Here is a 21,496-nt window from a genome sequence, read left to right on the forward strand (position 1 = left end):
CAAATGCTATGTACCTGTTGTATCTTCCCTAAATGACACTTGATGAATTCACCTACCCTACAGTCAGACACTGCCAGTCAGTGACCATCTATTTCATTCCAAACATGACCATAAACATAATAAGACATGCTTCAGTTATTTACTGTTCCCCAAAATTTCCCCAAATTAGTTCTTTTTTTAATTCTGTTGATATTCTTTTCCTTTTTTTTTCTCTCTTTTTTTTCAAAACACAAAATTCTTCCCCAAAGGGCAAAATTATTCCCTCCCCTTTGGGGGCAAATAATGGAAGAATAGACACTCCTGGTTTTGGCTGAAACTTACTAATTTTGACTGACCGCTTCAGGTGATATGTTTCGGTCATTTTAACTTCCAGGAGAAAAAAACCCAACCAATCATCTGTCATGAAAAGTATGCCCGTCCGTTAAAGAGTGCTTTATTTTTCGTCGCTAATGGAATCAGTCATTTTAAATGGTACTTTTAGTATTAAAATTGCAAGAGAAATATCAACATTTATAAGTTTAAACAATTAAGGACCATTGGCAAGGGGCATGAATGAGCAAAGTGAAAACGCCTCACATCAGCGAAACTTTTCCTGTGTGATCATTTGCTTTTTATGGTTTAAAACTTTGCTCTCAAATTTAATGTTTAGGATGATCCAAAAGCCCACGACAAGTTTGTTGAGATCAACCGTGCCTATGAAGTACTAAAAGATGATGATTTGAGGAAAAAATATGACCGTTTTGGAGAAGAAGGACTGAAGGACCAGGGTCAGGGACAATGGAATCGATATGAAAGCTGGCAATTCTACAAGACTGAATTTGGTAAGTGCGCAGGGCAGAGAGTAAGGGGTGTATACATTTTGAGAGCTTGCATATTTGCAGAGGATATAGTACACATGTAAGTACAGGTTAGAAAACTGGTACCGGTAATGCTACAGGTTATACCTAGATGTGACACACTCTGATTCAAGCCAAAGGCGGCAAATTTGAAATTGAGATAAAGGCAAAAGTATGGAGTGAAAAACAATAAAATACATAAGAAAATAAGATAACACAAAACTTCAGAACCAAGTATGCTAGGCCTTTGATGTTTTGAGTTTATGATAGCCTAATGTTGTATGGTAATAATTATAGTAACTCAATTGTCAAAAATGTCTCCTTTGGAGTCCATAGACTAGATTGTGTCATATACACATGTAATATTGTGAGGATGTGTAGATGGTGAGAGAAGAGGGAGGGATCCTCTTACAATATAATGTACCTTCATTAATTAACTGATGTGATCTTTAGTTTAAAAAGCAATGAACTTGCCATACTAAACATAATAATTAATTTTATAAAGTTATGATCAGATTAAAACAAGTAAACAATTTTGGTGATGAAATTGTTGGTTCGGCAGTTTGTTTTCATATACATAATGTAGCATTTGGCATTGTCAGAGAAACCTTTTGATTTGTTGTAGATTGTGTAGTTTTGTTGAACATTCCCAATTGATTGCATAACAGAATTGTAATGCAACTAAATAGTACTGTTAAATGAATGATCTGTTTTGTTTTTTGTATTTTACAGGTCTTTATGATGAGGATCCTGAAATTGTCACCCTCAGCAAGACAGATTTTGGTAAGCCACAAGTCAGATTAAAAAAAGAAGAGTAAGCCATTTAAGGTACCCCAAATGTTCCACCCTCAACCTACATGTTGTTTTGCCATTTAAAATCATAAACTGAGCCCAAACCATGGGCCAACGCGTACGAGGGGTTCTGATGAAGATGAACCAATTTTTTATGCCCACTGAAAAACTAATTTAGTAAGTCCCTGAATGTTTTAAAGAAAACAAAATTTAATATTCTATTTTTCTTTGTCTGCCCTGTAAATGTATCCCATTGTATGTGGTACATACCGTATTTCCTTAATTGTGACACGATCAAGGGAAACAAGTCGGATGTCGCTAATTAATATTGATTTTGAGATATTGGCAAAAAGTGTTAAAATTCTTTTGTTTTATATTGTTTTCAGCGATTGATAAATTGACGTAACTTCACAAAGAAAAGTCGTATCAGCATGGGGTTTTCAGTTTCTGAAAGCTCTAAATGTCCTCTTTAGAAACATGTGTAAAACTCATTTTCGACCAGGGTCGACATGTGACTCATTCCCTTGATCATGTAACAATTAAATACATCCGGGGGCGTTGCATTTTCCAAAGGGGGGGGGGGGTTTATAAGAGGCCATTTTTAGAATCATTAGGTAAGCTTAAAACTCACGCTGAAATGACGAACTATGAACATAGGATAAATGACTTCCGGTTCACTTATGGGTTTACAGTCCCGACCATTGAAAAATTTATGTTTATACAATTTTACACACTGTTTTCATGAACTTTTCAGGTGTAATTCGTAATATTGCAGTCAAAACTTTGTATCTTTCTTGGTTACCGTAATTAAGATGGGGTCTGGTGGAGCATGCCTGTATGTTCTTTTTTCCTTTCCACCAGGCCCAAGTACAGGTGAATAAAAATGGAAAAAAAAAGAAAAAGAATTGGGTCCTTTGTTCAGAGGGGGGCGGTAGTTTGAAGGTTATTTCATCACAAAAACTGCTGGGGGCGTTTATATGAAAGGGAGCAACTATTCGAGGAAATACGGTACACTATTAGCAATAACAGCAAAATGTGTTTTAGAAAGTAACATTGTTTCTTGATGTTTTGTTGTGTACAGAGCAATCAGTATTTGGTGAGGACGTATGGTTTGTCAATTTCTACTCACCACGTTGCCATCATTGCCATGACTTGGCACCCACAGTAAGTGTTGTATTGGGTGATTCCAGTTGAAATCTGTACACCACCTATGGAAGATGTGACCTCACTCTTCCACACAGGGAGTGTTGGGATTACTATAGATTCTTTTGACACTGCGCTATATAAACTTTGATTTAAAGGCCCATTCAGTGATTTGCTCATCCGCCCGGAGGATCGTAAAAATCATCAAAATTCAGATTTTGGTACCTTTGTCATTGTCATAGATGTGCTTACCTAGCCTGCTAGTGGTTCAGCCGAAAGCTGTGTATTTAAGACAAAATAAGGCCTTTACATGAATCTGTAACTTATATACATGTACTGACAGAATATAAATTAGCTACATGTATTTGAATGGGGTTTCAACTTTGTCATTACTGCCCTTTTCTTCGTCTTTTGCCAAAGTTTTCGTTTCAAAAATAAATGATTTACTTTTGCTGGGATCACTGAATGACTTTAAAGTGTATGCTTGTTTTTCATGGTGCCCCAACGTTCGCTAAGTGCTACTCGCGCATACCTTCGTTATGCTGAAGGTGAAAGACACAACTTTGGGCTGTTGCCGACAAATGCCGGAGGTACCCTACATGTATTTGCCCTCCATGAGTGCCAATCCAATATTGCAGAAGTGGTAATTTTTCGTGTGTGTAATTTTTCACGCTTTGCGATTTTGAACTACATGTACATTGCTTGTTTGTAATTTTGTGATTTAGAGTTTTCTGGCATAGACCTATACAGGGTGTCCCAGAAAAAATTACTGAGTGAATAAAATTGAACGTAAGTCGAGAAATAGACATCGGATTCAAAAAATTCAAAATGTAGCGCATAACCCATTTTATTGTGCATCACATACAAAAATTTTATTTGATTCGGTTGACTGATTGCGAAGAAATGAATGATTACATAATGCGCGCATCAATGCAGTTCATTCCAAGTTCAATCAACATGTCCTTTTTTCATACTCGCTCGCCGCTTCCTAAAGTTTGTGTATCTCATTAAGTTTAGTCCACATTATCTACTTTATAATCCGACAGAGTTATTCATGCTTTCGCTGAAGATGAATAACAGTTTGTCCGGGAAAACTTTCATTTCTGCAATTGGAAGCTTTCCAACTTTAATGCTTTAGGTTGCATATGCAAATATGTTATATTTTAACTTTCCAAAGAACATTTGCGCCAAGGATACAATGATCAAGTGCTTACAACTTTACGTGTGATTTTTGATATAATGCAACATTAATGTTGAAGTTTTAAAATATTTTAACTTTGCATTACAATTACTTGGAAACATTCCAAAAACATTAATGTGTGAGAAATTTTTAAAGCCAGCTGCAATACTTATGCAATAAATCTGTATGCAACATTTATATCAACATTAACGGAAAAGGATATTTACAAGTACCGAGCATCATCTTACATGCAAGCTTTCATTTTCAATAACGTGCACGATGTGCAGGTTTTCAAATTTGAACAAAACCTAATTAAATGTTTTGCAAGAAACAGATTGTTTAAAAAGAACGAAAAGAACGAATTGTGTTGAAGGATCTTTCTTTCAAACTTGGAATGAAGTGAATTGATGCACGCGTTATGTAATCGGCCATTTCTTCGCAATCAGTCAACTAATTCCAGTAAAATTAGCATATAAGATGTAAAATAAAATGGGCTACACGCTGATTTTTAGATTTTTGGATTCCGATGTCTACTTTTTGACTTACGTCCAAATTTATTCGCCTGGTAATTTTTTCTGGGACACCCTGTACATTAAATGAACATATTTGTGTGTTTTTATTTTCGCGGTAGATGTGTTGCGAGCGAAAATTAATGTACCGTGAAAATTTCCACTTTTACAGTATTGCAGATTTACCTAGCATAACACTCAGTGGCGGCGCCAGGAATTTTTTTTTCGGGGGCATTGAGGGACAAAGAGAATTTCAGGGGGCAAGTCAACAAATTTTAAAAATTGCTGCAAAAAGTGGTATTTTTCGTAATTTTGGGTTTTTACTGGGGGAAACAGGGGAAAGGGTTCTGACTGGGGACATTTGCTGCCCCCGTGGTGCCGCCACTGATTAATGTACATGTACTAGATTTGATGTTGAACATGTGATTGATTGAATATTTATTGCTTGATGGAGAGACTTAAAAGGGCATTTCGTGATCCACAGCCTCATCCCCCCACTTTTCTCAAAAAAAGTTGAGATTTTTATATCACTGTAATACTCTGACTACATAATGTTTATGTACAAAATATTTCTTGCAGATTAATTCGTTTAGCAAAGATATCGTGGAATTTGAATTTCGTTCTGGTGCACCAGAACGAAATTACAACGCATGTGTCTATGGAGCAGTGTAATACACTTAATCATGCATAACTCATAAGCGCAAAAAAACGTGGTATTTTTCGTAATTTTTGGTTTTTACTGGGGGAAACAGGGGAAAGGGTTCTGACTGGGGACATTTGCTGCCCCCCGTGGTGCCGCCACTGATTAATGTACATGTACTAGATTTGATGTTGAACATGTGATTGATTGAATATTTATTGCTTGATGGAGAGACTTAAAAGGGCATTTTGTGATCCACAGCCTCATCCCCCCACTTTTCTCAAAAAAAGTTGAGATTTTTATATCACTGTAATACTCTGACTACATAATGTTTATGTACAAAATATTTCTTGCAGATTAATTCGTTTAGCAAAGATATCGCGAAATTTGAATTTCGTTCTGGTGCACCAGAACGAAATTACAACGCATTGTCTATGGAGCAGCGTAATACACATAATCATGCATAACTCGCAAACGCAAAATCGGAATCAACTGAAATTTTGGGAATATGCTTTTTTCGTGGATATGTACTGAAAAATGTCATAAAAAGAGGATGCTAAGATCACGAAATACTCCTTTAAGTGGTTGAATGGGTGGGTGGGTGGGTGAGAGTGAGCGAGCTAATGAAAGTGAGTGAGTGAGTTACGGAGTGAGTGAATGAGTTAATCGCCTTATTTACTGTATAGTGTGACTGATTAATTGATTGACTATTGATTTACATGGGAAAATATAACATGCATAGGCAGATAAACCATTGTAAAAACTCCAGCCATACCTGCCTGTGTGGGGACTTGAACCCCAGACCTCTCATTTATAGGGCGAGTGCTCTAACCACTGATGAGCTAACAGACTGTCCAGGACTCAAGTCTGGTACTTATTAAAGGATATGAGAAGTCAGGGTTACTAGTACAAACAACACACAAGCATACAAGATGAATTAATGATGATTATTGATTGTTATTTTCAGTGGAGAGAGTTTGCCAAAGAAGTTGAAGGCGTAATCAGAATAGGAGCAGTGAACTGCTGGGATGACAACCCTGTGTGTACAGCGCAGGGAGTCATGAGGTTCCCAACACTCAAGATATATCCAGCGGTAAGTCAATGTGTAAGACAACCCGGTGTGTGTAGCACAGGGAGTCATGAGGTTCCCAACACTCAAGATATATCCAGCGGTTAGTCAATGTGCCATACAGATACATGTACAAAATGAGTCATTATATACACCGCTATTGTGTGTTCCACTCCACCTCATTAATTCCCCTGGACCTTTGAATGTATTGAAATAGGTATAAACATTTAAATATAACAGAGCTGCAATACTATTTGTCATGCCCCTCCAGTGATAATTTGCCTAATCCTACCCAGGAAAATATGCATGAGGCAGGGGTCTCCTTATTTTTTATTTCGTCCATTTTGGACTCCTTAAATCACAAGTTGAAAGTGACCAAAGGGTCCGAAAAAAAATGTTTGGACTCCTTAATTTTACTATGCACGGAGGCGTAAATCAGTAGTCCCCCCTATAAAGCTTAGAATTTCGGACAGATGGCAGTCAATGAATTTTGAAAAAAAGCAGGTGTGCTACAAATCGCACTCCTGGAAATAGTCAGGCGAGCTACATGTGTGCTGTTAATTGCACTCGGTAAGGATTTTAGGTGTGCTATCATTTGCACTCGGTAAGAAGTTTAGGTGTGCTATTTGAATTATTGCACTTGATATTCAGATAAGAAGCATTTTATGCAAATTTCCCAGCACTGCCCCACGCACCCACTGCATGACATCACGTGCACAGAACTGACGAATCGTGTGCATAGGATCGGTGAAATTTTTGTAAATTTTGGTAAGAAACACCTCGTGCATATTGTCTGTCTCCGTTGAAAAACTGGATCCTCCGCAGTAAAATCCACCATGACTAGACTTGCTTGCCAGTCCTATATCGCCGCACCTATGTATATTAAGGACTGGCTTACGCCATTTTGGATGTCAATGGGAAATACACACTTAACAATTTGCGCCGGTTAGAAACTTGAAAAAAAATCTTAAAAATTTTATCAATGTATATAAAAGTGGTACCAACCTTATTGTGCTTGCTAATTTAAGACTCGGTTGAAACAAAATTAAAGATCGAATGCATTTTAGTGTCCAATAAGGCAAAATTATCGTCAAAGTTCTGCCGAAATCGGCACCCTTGCGAAGGGTTCTGAATTCGAATCGGAAACGAAAATATCCGATCTTTGCGATCAAAAACACAAAATTACAACTTTAGACATACTATTGGCAAAAGACATATTACCAAACAATATAGAATAGAAAATTTGACATCATTTTCTCAAAATATTGAAGAAATTTACTCACTAGACATCGAAAAAGTACGCAATCCAATCCCGTTCAAACGCGAGAGAAACTGAAAGTGCATAATCCCGACTAACCATGACCACTTGAAATAAGCTTCCAGCAAAGTCAGAAAAAATATACCATGTCCAACAAAAAATTATAACTAGGCCGGCAAAAAACGCAATTTTTGAAGTAAAAACGAGATCCTAAATTTTGAAAAGCGAGATTTCCCCGAAAAATGGCACAAGAAGCTTTAAAAACGCCCGAAAATAAGAAATGCAAAAAAAATCCAAAATGTTGCCTGCCCTCTGTTGTTCAGATTAGGTCAGTTTAAATATAAACAAGACTCAGTGAACTGCCGGCGTGAGTCGAAGAAAAAGTGACTAAAATTTGACCTTGAATTATGTTTTATAGCCAAAATATTACAGTAATTCGATAAATATAATGATATTTGGCCTAAACTTGAACTCATTTGAAATGAAATGTCAGTTTTTATTGAGTAAAGTATGACTTTTCCACTCGCCTATTAAAGCTTGCAATGCTGCTGAATTCTGCACTTTGGCGAAAATGGACGAACTTTTATGGCATAAAGCAACATTTTTACAGTAAGTGCACTGCTTGGAAACAAGGTGCGCTATAAATCGCACTCGGTAAAGTGATTTAAGGTGAGCTCTATGCGCGCGGTCGCACTCGCGCGCCTTAAAATGCATTGACTGAGATGGACTCCTTAAATTCTCATTGGACCACTTAAATGTTAGTTTTGCAGGTAACAAAGGGTCCAGAAATATTAAATTGGACCCTTTGATTTTTTGTCCTCACGCTACCTGTGGCATGAGGTGTCACTGGAGGTGGAACAGATAATAGTGCCTATGATAACAATCCAATGAAATGGTCAATGGCTTATAGGCTAAAAATACATTTATGTCTCAGTGCTTGCAAATATTTTAAAATCCACTGCGGAGTGTGTGTTTTAATTCCCTGTTTTTGCCCTCCTTGACTCAAACCCAAACAAAATGGATAAAAAAAGTAAAAAATAATGTTAACAAAATAAATAAAAATAAATAAATAAATAACAAAAACTAACAAAAGATAAATGAAGTAAATAAACAAAACTCAGTCAGTAAAATAGACTTGATATGCTATAGAAACTTTTGAAAATTACGTTCGTACAATGTATACACATAATGAAATATTTTCAATATTCACTAATTTAAAGGGTTAATCACTCATTTCTTCCACAAATACTTATTGTTATTGTTAAAAACATATTGTTAAAACTGCTTATAATAAAATAGAATAATTATGATAATATTCTTGTCTATTACAAAGGCTACATTAATGTTGAAAATTCCATATTTGATGCAGCACATCAAAAGGGGGGACTTTGCAGCAAAGTGCATGCTTACCAAGATATAGATTAAAATAGAAAGAATAAGGAAAATGATAAGAATTTGGGGTGCTGTTTCACTTATGAAATATAATAATTAATAATAATAATATACATAATATACACTTATAGAGCGTGTTACAAACAAAACAGTTTCTCAATGCACTTTACAAACAGAAAAATCTTAACTACAAGATATACTACAAATTTAAAAAAAAGCCCAAATAGAGCAAGACAAGATAAAATCAAGCAAGATTATTTACAACACAGCATAATTCAGAGAAAAATGAAATGTAAATCACAACATCCACCAAACATGCTTTTGTAGTGTTGTACGGGGGAAAGGGCAAAAACAACACAAGCACCAGGCCGCAAAACACCCGGAGACACCAGAAAACAGGCCTAGTGGTAGAAGGAAAAATTAAACAATTATTGATGTAATCAATTAAATAAAGCCAAACAAAAATGCATTTAAAACAACACAATTTGCCGTGGGCAGAGAAAACAGATGTTGCACCGTCCAAAGCAGGACAAAATAACACAAAAGGCATAAAGATATATATCAAATTTTGCATCTGAAATGTCACATGTAATTAAGCAGGTGTTTGTAATTGGTATTTTTTCATTTCTGTTTATGTTGGATGTCATCAAAATGATGCACATTATGAAATTAAATCAATTTAGTATTGATGCTACATAACAGTGCAGCAGTATTATACATTTTTGGTTGATTGGCAGTGCATTGACCATCTGATGTGCTAAAATGATTTCAAATCGGCAATTCCAAATGATGTGGGATGATTTTTGATTGAATTGGCATCAAGTATTTGATAATTTTTTTAAACAGAAAATTACCATTTGTGTAAAACTAGCCTAGGATTTCCCAGTTTTGTGACAGCATACTCAAACTGATGAAGTTTTTGTACTTTGCCTGCTTGGCAACTGATTCTCGATATGCCACACATACCAAACAAAGTACATGTACCAACATTCTTTCTCCATGTCATGGTTTTACCTAGACATTTATGTGTGAAAATGTTTAATTTTACACTATGTTCACCAAACCAATTTGCAATTCTACATAATTTTAGCCCCAAATCAAGGTGTTTACCAGGCTAAAAAGAAGATTCAGAAGGAATTACATGTATGGTCAATATCTTTCTAAGGTACAGAGCTGGTGTTATCATGGTTACTTTTCTTATAGTACAGTTCGGCATTGGGATCAATATCAGCTGATTCAAGAAGAAATTACCAGCGATTAGCATATTCAGAACTTGGGGTGATGATTTTCACTATATAATCATATCTTTCACTCCATCTTTTTCAGAATGAAGAATTCAAAGGAACCAGAAAGTTGGACACCCTTGTGAAACATGCATTACGCCTTGTCAAAGGTGTTGAAGTACATGCCATGTGGACAGGTTAGTTCCATACCGAATGTGTCACGCAGTTTGCATATAAATGATCACATATTTTTTAGCCTTCTTGTTTTGTGAATAAACAATGTGGCATTCAACAGCTGGATCATTTTGTTGCATGGATTGGACTATTTAATTTAAAATCCACACTACCCCTGTGGAAGTTTTTGGAAATATCTTCCACAGGGGGAGTATAAATTTCAAATGGAATGAACACATTAGACAGCTCCATTTGAATTTTATACACCCTCTGAGAAAGATTCAATCTGAATCTTCCACTGAAGGAGAGTGAGTTTCAAATGGTGCTGCCTAATGTGTTCATTCCATTTGAAATCCATACTCCCCCTGTGGAAGATATTTCCAAAATCTTCCACAGGGGTGGTGTGGAATTGCCCATTATGGAACAATACATGTATACTATAATGTACAACTAATGCTGAATTGAGATTTAGGATTGCCCAAGAAAGTCTCCAAAAAAGAAGCTTTTTTAAAAGGGTGGGCCATTGTAGAATTACTAACCACGCTCAACAAATTGTCTAAGAAACTTCCCGTTGTATACAATAATGGTTTATTGTATAGCAATGTACATGTGTTACAGAAATCTCAATATGTTATCTAGCAAGTCATTGTTTCTGTTTTTCAAACAAAAACAATCATAAAAGAAAACAAAATTATATTTATGAAATGCAGTCTGTAGGTTTTGGGTCAATGTCTTTGTCATGTTGTAGTATGAAATGGAATTTATGCATTTGAATCTAAAGCCAATGTGACTTTAAAGCCATATTGTAACATTTCCATAAAAATAGATTAGTATTTCTTTTCCTTAAAAGGTTAGCTTTTTCTGTCAGATATGTCCCCTTTTAATTTTGAGCCGAACAACTGAGGTCAAGCAAAGAAAATTGAATTTAAAACCAGCGCCAATGCGTGTGACTCTGTCTGTCGTGCTACGATACAATCATTTGATACAGTATGAACGTCCCGATTGCCATGTACCTTCCGTACTGTGTTATGAACATCGCATATGCGTTTGACTAACATTTCTATCGTGATTATAAGCCATCTTATTAAACCACCAGTTTAATTCAAAATCGCGGATTTTGACAAAACTACAGCAGCTAAAGTCTTGATTTTCGCAGGGCATCTTAGTTTACTGAAGTACACTACAGTTGTGTAAAAACAGAATTTTAAAAGATATTGAGGACGTCCTCCATCAGCAAATGTTACAATATGGCTTTGTATAATAAAAGAAATGTTTTTGTTCTTCTTTCTCTGTTTTACAGGAAATTTTAAAGAGAAGCTTCTGGAAGAAAAAGCCAAATTTCAACCTTGGGTAATTTCTTTTTGCGGTGCTCCTGATGGTAGGTTTATAGTATACAAATATTGAATGTTTATGACTGCAATGGTAGGAATATTTTCATGAGGTGAAATAAGGACTATATATTCCATTCAATAAGGCTTTCACCGAATTAATATATTCTTTCCATTGAACAAATAAAAACATTCAGTATTTTTTATATAACTCGTATATAAATTCCTTTTTTCTTCCACTGAATTTTATAAATCACAAGAAAAAAGCAAAATAATATCTAAACTATATTTATTAAAGGAGGCTTTCGTGATCCTAGCATCCTCATTTTATGACATCTTTCAGTAGATATCCATGAACAAAGCTTATTCCCAAAATTTCAGTTGATTCCGAGTTTGTGTTTGCGAGTTATGCATGATTTTGTGTATTACACGATTTTGTGTATTACACTGTTCCATATAGACAATGTGTTGTAATTTTGTTCTGGTATACCAGAATGTAATTAAAATTTCACGATATTTTTGCTAAACGAATTAATCTGCAAAAATATTTTGTACAGAGACATTATTAGCCAGAGGTTTCCTGTATATGTGGAATAAAAATCTCAACTTTTTTGGAGAAAAGTGGGGGGGGGGGGATGATGCTGTGGATCACGAAATGCCCTTTTAATAAGCAACACTCGCACCTATAATTGGCGAGTCAAGGTGGTCACCATGAGCGCTAAATAGCAAAAATAATCAACAGGAGTTTGTCAATCAAATTACAAGAATGTGTATGAGTTATATAAAAAGTTATACACATGTAACCAATCAGAAAAGACGTCACAAAAGTAGGCGGAGCATATTGAAAGTGTCTTTTTGCACCCGCTTACCTTGCACAGAGTTCATACACTTTTGCATCATGTAGTATTTACTCATTTGCCTTGAATGTGGATGTCTTTATATTGCTCGCATTTTCTGACTTTTTATGTGTGACAATTTTACTAAAACATAGAAGAAATGTGTGTTTTTTTCTCCTCTTATATGAATTAGGTTAAAAATTGTATTTTTTTTGCCTAAAATTGCACAAGTCAATGCACAGGCCTGTGAAATCTCCGCTACAGAGCGGAAATCCGCTTTTTTCATTTTTCTGACCGATTTCAATTTCCGCTTTTCAAAAATATGTCTGTGTACTTCTGATAGCATTACATGTGTGTCACAATAAAAACGACTGAGAAATGAGATTAACGATGCTTGAAAGGTCATGAACACGGCCCATACCCAGGTCATGAAACGCAGGTCATATATAACATCATCGCGATATTCATTGATTCCTCGTTCTTACTCATTGTTTAATATGTTTGTTTGGGAACTGCACCCATCGGAATGAGTTAAAAATGTTGTCGTGGTACCTGTGGGGAATACGAAATACGTGATTGTTCGTAAGCGATTTTCAATCCGAACCATCCATCAGAAGTTTCACATTTGATTGCATAAAAATCATATGGAATTAAGAGAAGATACATCATGGCTACCATAAAATATAATTTTGTCGAGCGACACTCACATTTAGGCCATGAAATGGAAGCTTATAATCTTCAATTTATTGCTGGTGAAATACGTGCGGAATAGCATTGAATTTGTACTGTAGTTTGGTAGGTAAATTTTCTGATTTTTTTCGAAACCCACTGGTTGGTAAATTTTCCGCTTTTTTTTTAAAGCCATTTCACAGGCCTGAATGCACGTGCCTTGAATGTTGGTACAATAGGAACATAATAATTTTGTTTATTATGTATGTGTATATTTCTCCCTTTGTTAAATTTGAATAGGTACAGCGGAAGATACCAATGAAGTAGCTAACAAGCTTGGCTGCTTAGATGGGGAGGATCAATTCAAATTAGCTGCTATACTGGTAAGTTTGAAATCGGAAAAGTATGCACTTTGAGCATCCCAAAGAATAATTAAAAATAAAAACAATTAAGCGCATCCTGAAGTTTGTATTTCTGTACATTTAATTGCAATTGTAAAAGGGGCCTGGTTGAGTTTGACTGGATCCCTGGTGGGGTGGGATCTTGTCCAATTTTTGGTCCAGGTTTAGTTGGGGATTGTGTCAGGTTTAACTTTGGTCCATATCAACTTTAATTCCATCAACAAGCATGCCTCTAAATGAGTGTTTTTTTGACAAAAGAGACAAAATGCTGATGACCTCCACAAAAACATAATTTTGGAGTTTGAGCAACTATATTACTGATACAGGTGGCTGTACAAACATGTATTATTGTAAGATTAATCTATTGTAATGTTTTATGGGGGTGGCATATTGAATTCGGCATGATTTCTGGACAGAGTCGTGTGAAGTTTTTATTTTGTTTGGGTTTGGTCAGGTTCTACTGAATTGTTCGAGAATGTGTGTTTGTTTTCATTATCTTGACATGATTTTACCTTTGGTCATCTGAAAGGAAGACCTTGTGGCAGCATGAGTCATGTGTCAGAGTTAAGGGTCATTTGAGGTCAACTTGTAGTACATAATTAAAAAATAGGCTGAAAATTTAAAAAATGGTCCCACATGAATATTCAAATCCAGTTGCAAGCAAACTTGATCATATTGCACTATGTTCACTACCCACATTTTCAGACTGCCTATTTCTGTCGTCCCTATTTTTAACAACTTTTTATATTAATTAAGAATTTTTAATCTTTTTAGTATCCCTTTAATTTGTTCTTTGTTGTGTTGTACCATGCACAGTGCTTCATTTAGTGTTTAAGGTTATTAATCATTTTAAATTGTTGTGATTTGGTAGTTCATAGCATCTTACGAATGGTAGTGAGCTTTGGCAAAAATTGCATTGCTCAATTCATAGCGAGCGTGTAGAAGAATTAAAATATCACAGATATACTTTTATAGGTGCTGCGGTTCCTGAGTTACGTTGTGAAGAGGGCTGAAACAACAACACTTTTGTAAAACGTACATAACTGATTAAAAAACAATAAATTAAGCAAGTTTGCAGAGTATACGATTTGTAGAATGAACTTTTGCAAAACATCAAGGTGTTAATTTTCAATAATATATTGATCTAGATAATGAAAATAGATTTTTAGGTTGCTTCGACCAACAATACCTCGTCTCCCCTTAAGGGATCCGGAATGAGCGTTTTGAGCGTTTCGACAGTATTTTTTGTGCAACATGAGAGCACCTCAGACGTATCAAATTGCATTCTGAATACGAAGCATGTCTTTCTGATACCAAATAATTTTCATTTTTTGAAATTCACGATATAATACAAATTTTATGACAAATTATTAAAATTTGATATTTTTAAATTTTTTGATATATAACAGTCCTCGAAGTCAATTTTATAAATCTGATATATTCTTAAAGTGTATGTAGCTGGGAGGAAAAGCCGACGATCAATTGAAAATTGACCTTACATATTGAAGTTATGGATTTTTTTCCCAAAAAGACCTATTTTTTTTTGTGTTTTTGGAAAAAAATCCACATCTTCAATATGAAAGGTCAAAATTTTCAATTGATCATCGGCTTTTCATCCCACCTACATACACTTCAAGTATAAATAATCAGATTTATAAAGTTTACTTCGAGTACTGTTAAATATCAAAAATATCAATTTTAATGATTTGCCATAAAATGTGTATTACGTTGCGAATTTCAAAAAATCAAAATTATTTGATATCAGAAGGTCATTCTTCGTATTCAGAATGCAATTTGATATATGTCTGATGTGCTCTAATGTCCCACAATAAATACTGTCCAAACGCTCATACCCCTTCCCTTAAGAAATCTATTATTATTATTATTATTTCTTCACCTATAGAAAGGAGTGGTGAATATTGGTTCCATAGACTGTGTAGCATCATCCAAATTGTGTGAGAAGCTGGGGATTGAAGACAGCACTATTAAGTATTACCCACAAGGGAAGAAAGTCACACCTAAAGGAGGAAAGGTAAGATCAAAGATTCTGGAATACTAATATACAGTGTACTATACTATACTATAGGATAAGCCACTTGTTTGTTGTGTCACGTTGCCTATCTCTCCAACGTAGGATGGGCAGACTATGGTAGACTTGGATCAAGATGTGAGTATCGTATATCATAATTGCATTACAATTGAATACCTGAGTGGAAGAAGGGCCCAACTCCAATTTTTTACAAAAATGAGTTAGACCCATCATTTTATTGCCAGCAGACTGTTCTTCCTTGTGTGTGAAAGATGAGCCAAAATTCACTCTCTAAATAGTCTTCCACGTAAACTTAATCATGGTTTTCATGGAAGAAAGGCCCAACTCCATGGAGTTGTGCCCTTCTTCCACAAATATTGGATTAAAGAGGAATTTTGTTCATCCATGAAATCTGCTTTTCACTACAATAAACTTTCTTATTAACATATTACATGCTTCTACTTGTGCAATTAATGGATAATTACCTAATTTCTGTAACTATTTATAACACATCTGCTTACGGAACTGGCACTTGCAAGTATATTAGTGGAAGAAGGGCCCAACTCCAGCTCGTATTAAGACCTGTACCGTTGCCATGGAAACATCATATATAATTTTGAATGTATGTAATATTGTATATTCATGTATTAAAGGTCCCCTGAAGATGAAAACATTCTGTCTATAAAACTTTTCCAAATATTAAGTTTTTTCTTAATATCTCAGTTTTTATGGAGTTGGGCCCTTCTTCCACTCAGGTATTCAATTGTAACCAGTAATAGAAGATCTGAAACTAAATATGATCGAGCATAGCAACTGTTAATGATAGGTTATCTGACATTCCAGAAAATCACTATTGAAGCTATACGCAAGCATGGCCATGTTCACACAAATTTTAGGCTGAAAACTTCCCAACTGCCAGGAGTGACTCCGCTTTTTGTAAAGAGATTGGATGCTTGTGATAGGTCAAGGGTCAGCAAACCTTAGCATGTGGGTCAAAGGTTAAGCTGCAAATTTATATGATCATACATTAGATCAAAAGATGAAAATAGGCCACCTGAATGTGCAGATAGTCTATGTAATAACCAAGGAGATTGCTTCCCATTGGTTTTAATGGTGAGAGAGAGAATTATTCAACATAGACTACTTGATGTTGAAAGTATATTGAACTAGATTTTGCGGTTCTCGGGTTGGGTGGTACACTCGTTAGCCATAATACTTGTCCTGACCTTTCAAACTACTATGATATGATTAAGACACAACTATCAACTCTGTTTTGTAGCTGTGACGTTTACTTTGGAACCCATAATCTGAAAACTCATCGTTCGCCTCTTCCAAGCCCTGTCCTGCTACCACATTGGAGGACCCCAAAATACCCCGAAATTCTAGTAGTGTCTGGATGTAGGCCGTCAATTCAATCGGTAGAAATGTGAACGCAAACGGGTTATATAAGCATTACCATAACTGATGATTTTTATGTTAATCATGTCTTTAAAATAGGCCTATTGGTCCGATGAGATGCACTTGTTAGCACAACGCGAGCATGTGATATTGCACCGCGCGGACACGATATCACACCGCGCGAACGCGATTGCGCGTGGACGGACGGACGGACACTCTGTGATTAGTATTATGATATACTAAAATACTGGAATAGCTAGGAACCACCAGTTGTAGGGTCGCTTCGAGTGAAAAGAAACTGGAGAGTGATCATTGTTATTTTCTTTTCTACAGGAATTCGATATAGATGAACCTAAGCATATAGCTAGTGAGGTGCTGAAAATTCTTCCAGATATTACAGTAATTGGAGCCGAAGAGTTTCAGGTAAAATAAATACTGAAAAATAAAAACAACCAAAAAAAAGGGAGAATAAGGGGAAGAGCCTGTTTGTCCAAAAGGCAATTAGTCAGAAAAGGGGTAAAGTTACGGTTTAGGACATTTGTGATGTGAACAAGCAAAATGAGTCAGATGTCTGAAATATTGATTTTGAGATATGGTCAATAATAGTATTAAACTTCCTTTGTATTTTATTGTTCTGAGCAACACTAAAATAGCCATATCTCTGGGATGAGATTTCTAATTATGATGGGGTTTTCAGCAAAATGGCTCATGTAATGAAATTGAAAACCAAATTTTAAGTTTGACTGGCATCAGACTTATTTAGCTTGATCACAATCACATTTTTAGGTAAGAAACTACACATGTAGCAAATGGACCATAAATGTCTAATTCAAGATTGTTTAATGTTGGAAGAAAAATAAACTCAATTGTTGTACCTTTTCTGATCATGATCTGTTTTCTTATCTACTTTTCTAGACATCAAGGAATGATCTGAAGACAAGGGCCAGTTTTACACCAATGTTAACTTATTTCACCAAAGACACTGAGGAGCAAAATCTAGAATTAAGAAAACTGCCTCATTTACTAAATGGATTCAAGGTAAGATATAATAATACAGATGAATGTCATGTCCATGAAAGTACCCCCTCTGTACCCATTGTCGTTCAGTGTAAAATTAGGGGATTAAAAGTACAGGTTCATACCTGTATTTTACAGGCCAGAGTGTCCATCTCTTTTTTTGAAGTGTTGCCAGACTCTTTAGTGAATAATGCTGTGGGGGTCTACCACTCCTGCTGCACAACTAGTCGGTTTACCTTCCCAGCTTTTGCTTTTGTTTGAAGAGGGTTGGCGCTATCAGCTGCTATGGCTATGTGCACCACCAGCTGTACAATTCTCTCATGAACAATACCTTTGTTTCCATACAAAACCATGAATACTTTATATGCTTCACTGCACCTTGGTTAAGTTGTGCTGTACATGTTTCTAGACAGATGCTTGTGCGTTAATTTCCTAAATCTTTACTTGCTCTTAATTCAAAAACCAAACGGTGTCTTCTCAGAGCCACAGCAGGCCGAATCAACAGAAGAAGTGGCTAGACCGTGGCCAAAACTAAACATGATCTCCGACTATGCCAAAATCTTTACTTCCACCGTGACGCCTGTTCCCCATTGCCCAAATTAGCGTTACCCATCTGACACCATGTGGAGGTTTGAGTTGAGTTGCCCACGAGCAATTACTATACCAGCTCTGCGGGCTTTGCCGGACTTTACCTACCCAGCATAAGCCGGTACCCCTTTATATACCTTGGTGGAGAGAGACAAAAGAGGTTGAGAGACGTGTACAACAGATGGCCCCTCAGGGTTCGAACCAACAACCCTGCCGATTATGAGTTAGAATCGATACAACTAGGCCGCCATGTTCCAATGTAGTTAAAATTGCACAAAGTTCACTGGGACAAATGTTTTGCTTCCTTGCTTGTTTCCTTCTCCTTTGCCAAAATGCCTCCAGGAAGTTAGGGTTAAATAGTAATATTTATGATGCCTTCAGGAAGTTAGGGTTAAATAGTAATATTTATGATGATTTCATTACAGGTTGGCAAATTCAACTGCACAGAGAATGGTGCGGTGTGTGACCAGTTGTACCTGAGCCATAATCTACCCAAAGTAGCCCTATTCAGGGAAGGTGGCGAGTATGAACTGCATCATGGTGAGTCAGAGGATGTATAAAGACATTCCCATAACCCAATGGGGTTTCTGACCTTGGTATGTCTGGCTTTTGTACATGTGGCCCAGTTGACCATACCTTTCATTATGATTGTGTGTAAATGTCTGGTGTTTTCATCCTTTTATTTAACATTCAAAACATTGAAACTTATGAATATAATTAATGCAGTGGGACATTAAGAATGTTTTCTGTAAGAAAATCCAATTTAATTTGATAAGTCTCTACTATTAGCTCGTTGGCTGCAATGTTAAAATTACCATTTTGTGTGTGTGGTAATGGGGATTTTGCCTTTAAGATTAGGTTATATTGATCAAATTTCCCAATCGTAGTGCATTGTAGGAATGCCTTTAAGCCTCCTCTGATGGTGAGTTATATGTAGAAAAATATCATTGACATAGCTGAAAGGACTGCCCAACTTAAAAAAACCCTAACAATCAGTACAACATGACTAAATACTATTTATCATAATCTGTTAGTACACCTTGAAATGGACACATTTTGTAACAAGTGCAGTATGTTAAGATCTTTGACTCTGGTTCAACCCCCAGTGGAGGTTAAATTCCTATTCAATTATCCACTCTCTCCCATTATACACCGAGCCAAAAAAGAAACATATAATTTTTCACAAGGTCATATCTTAAAATCCTGTCACAATTAACCAAAATTACACACAGGATTGCCTGGATACTCTACTCTAAACACATGTCAGTAACCAGGCAGTTGTCCAACTGACACAACAGCAAAAATGCACTGATATGGAACAGCTTCCTGGACCACATTCACAGCCCTATTGGCACCCAACAAAAGAAATCTGTGAGAATGGCATCTTGAATCACAGGTCACAGCAAACAATTTTAACAACATTAAGTTAAAACATCAAAGAGAGTCTAAACAAACTTACCAGGATCATCACGTCACAAATTTTAACAGTTTTGACCATGCCAGTGCAGCAGTTTTCATTCAAAAATATTGGAAAAGTTGTGGATGATTTTGTAATTCCAAATGCATTTTTCAAATCGGGGCTAAATTATGACAAATTAAACAATATGATTAGAGAAATCTTTTGAGTATTTCTTGACCTTGATTAATTAGGACTTTCATTAGTTACTGGTGTGCAATTAACTAGCATCGGAATTGAATGGTCTTTTACAGGTCGTTTATTTGCTCAAGATATTGCTGCATTTGGTAGACAGAGCCGGTATTCCAAGCTTCACATGCTGAGTCCAGCAGACTTCCCTGAGAGGGTCATAAATGGTGGTGAAACGTGGTTTGTGGATTTCTTTTCTCCAGTAAGTATTTGTTTATCCAGCAACCCTGTCTCTTTGGGTGAATTACCACAAACTGCAGTCAGCATCTAAACACATCAAAGAAACTAACTTAGAAGTAATTACCGTATTTCATCAAAAAGTCGCCCCCCCCTCAAATAAACGCCCCCCCACCACTTTTTTTCAACCAAGATGTTTCAAAATGCCGATATTTCCATGCTATCTTGTGTTGTAAGCTTACCAAGTTGCGCACATGGTCTATAATAGCGTCAATAATTGGCGAAAATCTGGATCAGAAACCCGGAAGTAAGCCAGAAGTCAGTGTTTCTAGTTCATATTTCGTCATTTTAGCATGTGTTTTTAGTTTACCTAATGATTTTAACGGGAATTATCGTTCTAAAATTGACCTTGAATAAACGCCCCTCCCCCCTTGGGAAAATGTAACGCCCCCGGGGGCGTTTATTTGACGAAATACGGTATATGACTGTTTACTGAGTGTTGTGTGAAATGAAAGATTTTCATGACTTGATGGCTGAATGAGCACAAATGGAAGACAAGAACTGCCCTATTCAAAAGTCACAAACGTTGATTCATGGCTTGTTACTGATGAAAAAACACATGTGGTTGATCATGAGTGCAGTTTAAAATCCCCACCAAGCGAAACATTTACTCTATTGTGTAATCAATTCATGATCATTCAGCCATGCAAATCTCCTTCTTGGTTCAGAGCTCAGCACAGTGGGTTGTAAGGTGGCCTGTCCCATTCCTTGTCCCTACTGACCTGTGGATTTGATTGGATTTTGTTCCTTTTGAAAAGGACAGTTTTTGTCTTCCATGTGGGCTCATTCAGCCATGAAGTTACAGACATCTGTTATTTTCACACATCACCACTTAGTAAACAGTCGTATAATTATTTCTAAGTTAGTTTTATTGGTACAAAATTTTACCTTACGATATTATGACAAAATGTTGAGAGGGGGACTTATTTCTTGTGATGTGTTTATTATATTGAACTGGCATCATCATATACCAGGCAATAGGACCTTCAAATTAATTTCTATTAGGCTATTCCAGTTGAAACCCATACACTCCTATGGAAGACATGACCTTAAACTCCCACACAGGGACTCAAATGGAGTCACCCATTCAGGTATACCCATTTGATATTCTCACTCCCCATGTGGAAGATGA

At 36.1% G+C, this 21,496-nt stretch overlaps 1 protein-coding gene across 1 annotated transcript in view; it reads left to right on the forward strand.

Moving 5' to 3' along the window:
• LOC140167606 (dnaJ homolog subfamily C member 10-like) overlaps window positions 1-21,496 on the forward strand; it is a 146,784-nt gene that overhangs the window by 13,935 nt on the left and 111,353 nt on the right. Inside the window, exons 3-14 of the mRNA XM_072190905.1 lie at window positions 650-821; window positions 1,569-1,619; window positions 2,710-2,792; window positions 6,068-6,193; window positions 10,146-10,239; window positions 11,517-11,594; window positions 13,350-13,432; window positions 15,354-15,482; window positions 17,211-17,300; window positions 17,793-17,915; window positions 18,908-19,022; window positions 20,193-20,329. Of these exons, the coding sequence (XP_072047006.1) occupies window positions 650-821; window positions 1,569-1,619; window positions 2,710-2,792; window positions 6,068-6,193; window positions 10,146-10,239; window positions 11,517-11,594; window positions 13,350-13,432; window positions 15,354-15,482; window positions 17,211-17,300; window positions 17,793-17,915; window positions 18,908-19,022; window positions 20,193-20,329 (1,281 nt within the window). The remainder of the gene's footprint in view (window positions 1-649; window positions 822-1,568; window positions 1,620-2,709; window positions 2,793-6,067; window positions 6,194-10,145; window positions 10,240-11,516; window positions 11,595-13,349; window positions 13,433-15,353; window positions 15,483-17,210; window positions 17,301-17,792; window positions 17,916-18,907; window positions 19,023-20,192; window positions 20,330-21,496) is intronic.

The sequence above is a fragment of the Amphiura filiformis genome, chromosome 13 (genome assembly GCF_039555335.1).
Source record: "Amphiura filiformis chromosome 13, Afil_fr2py, whole genome shotgun sequence".
Taxonomy (NCBI): Eukaryota; Metazoa; Echinodermata; class Ophiuroidea; order Amphilepidida; family Amphiuridae; genus Amphiura; species Amphiura filiformis.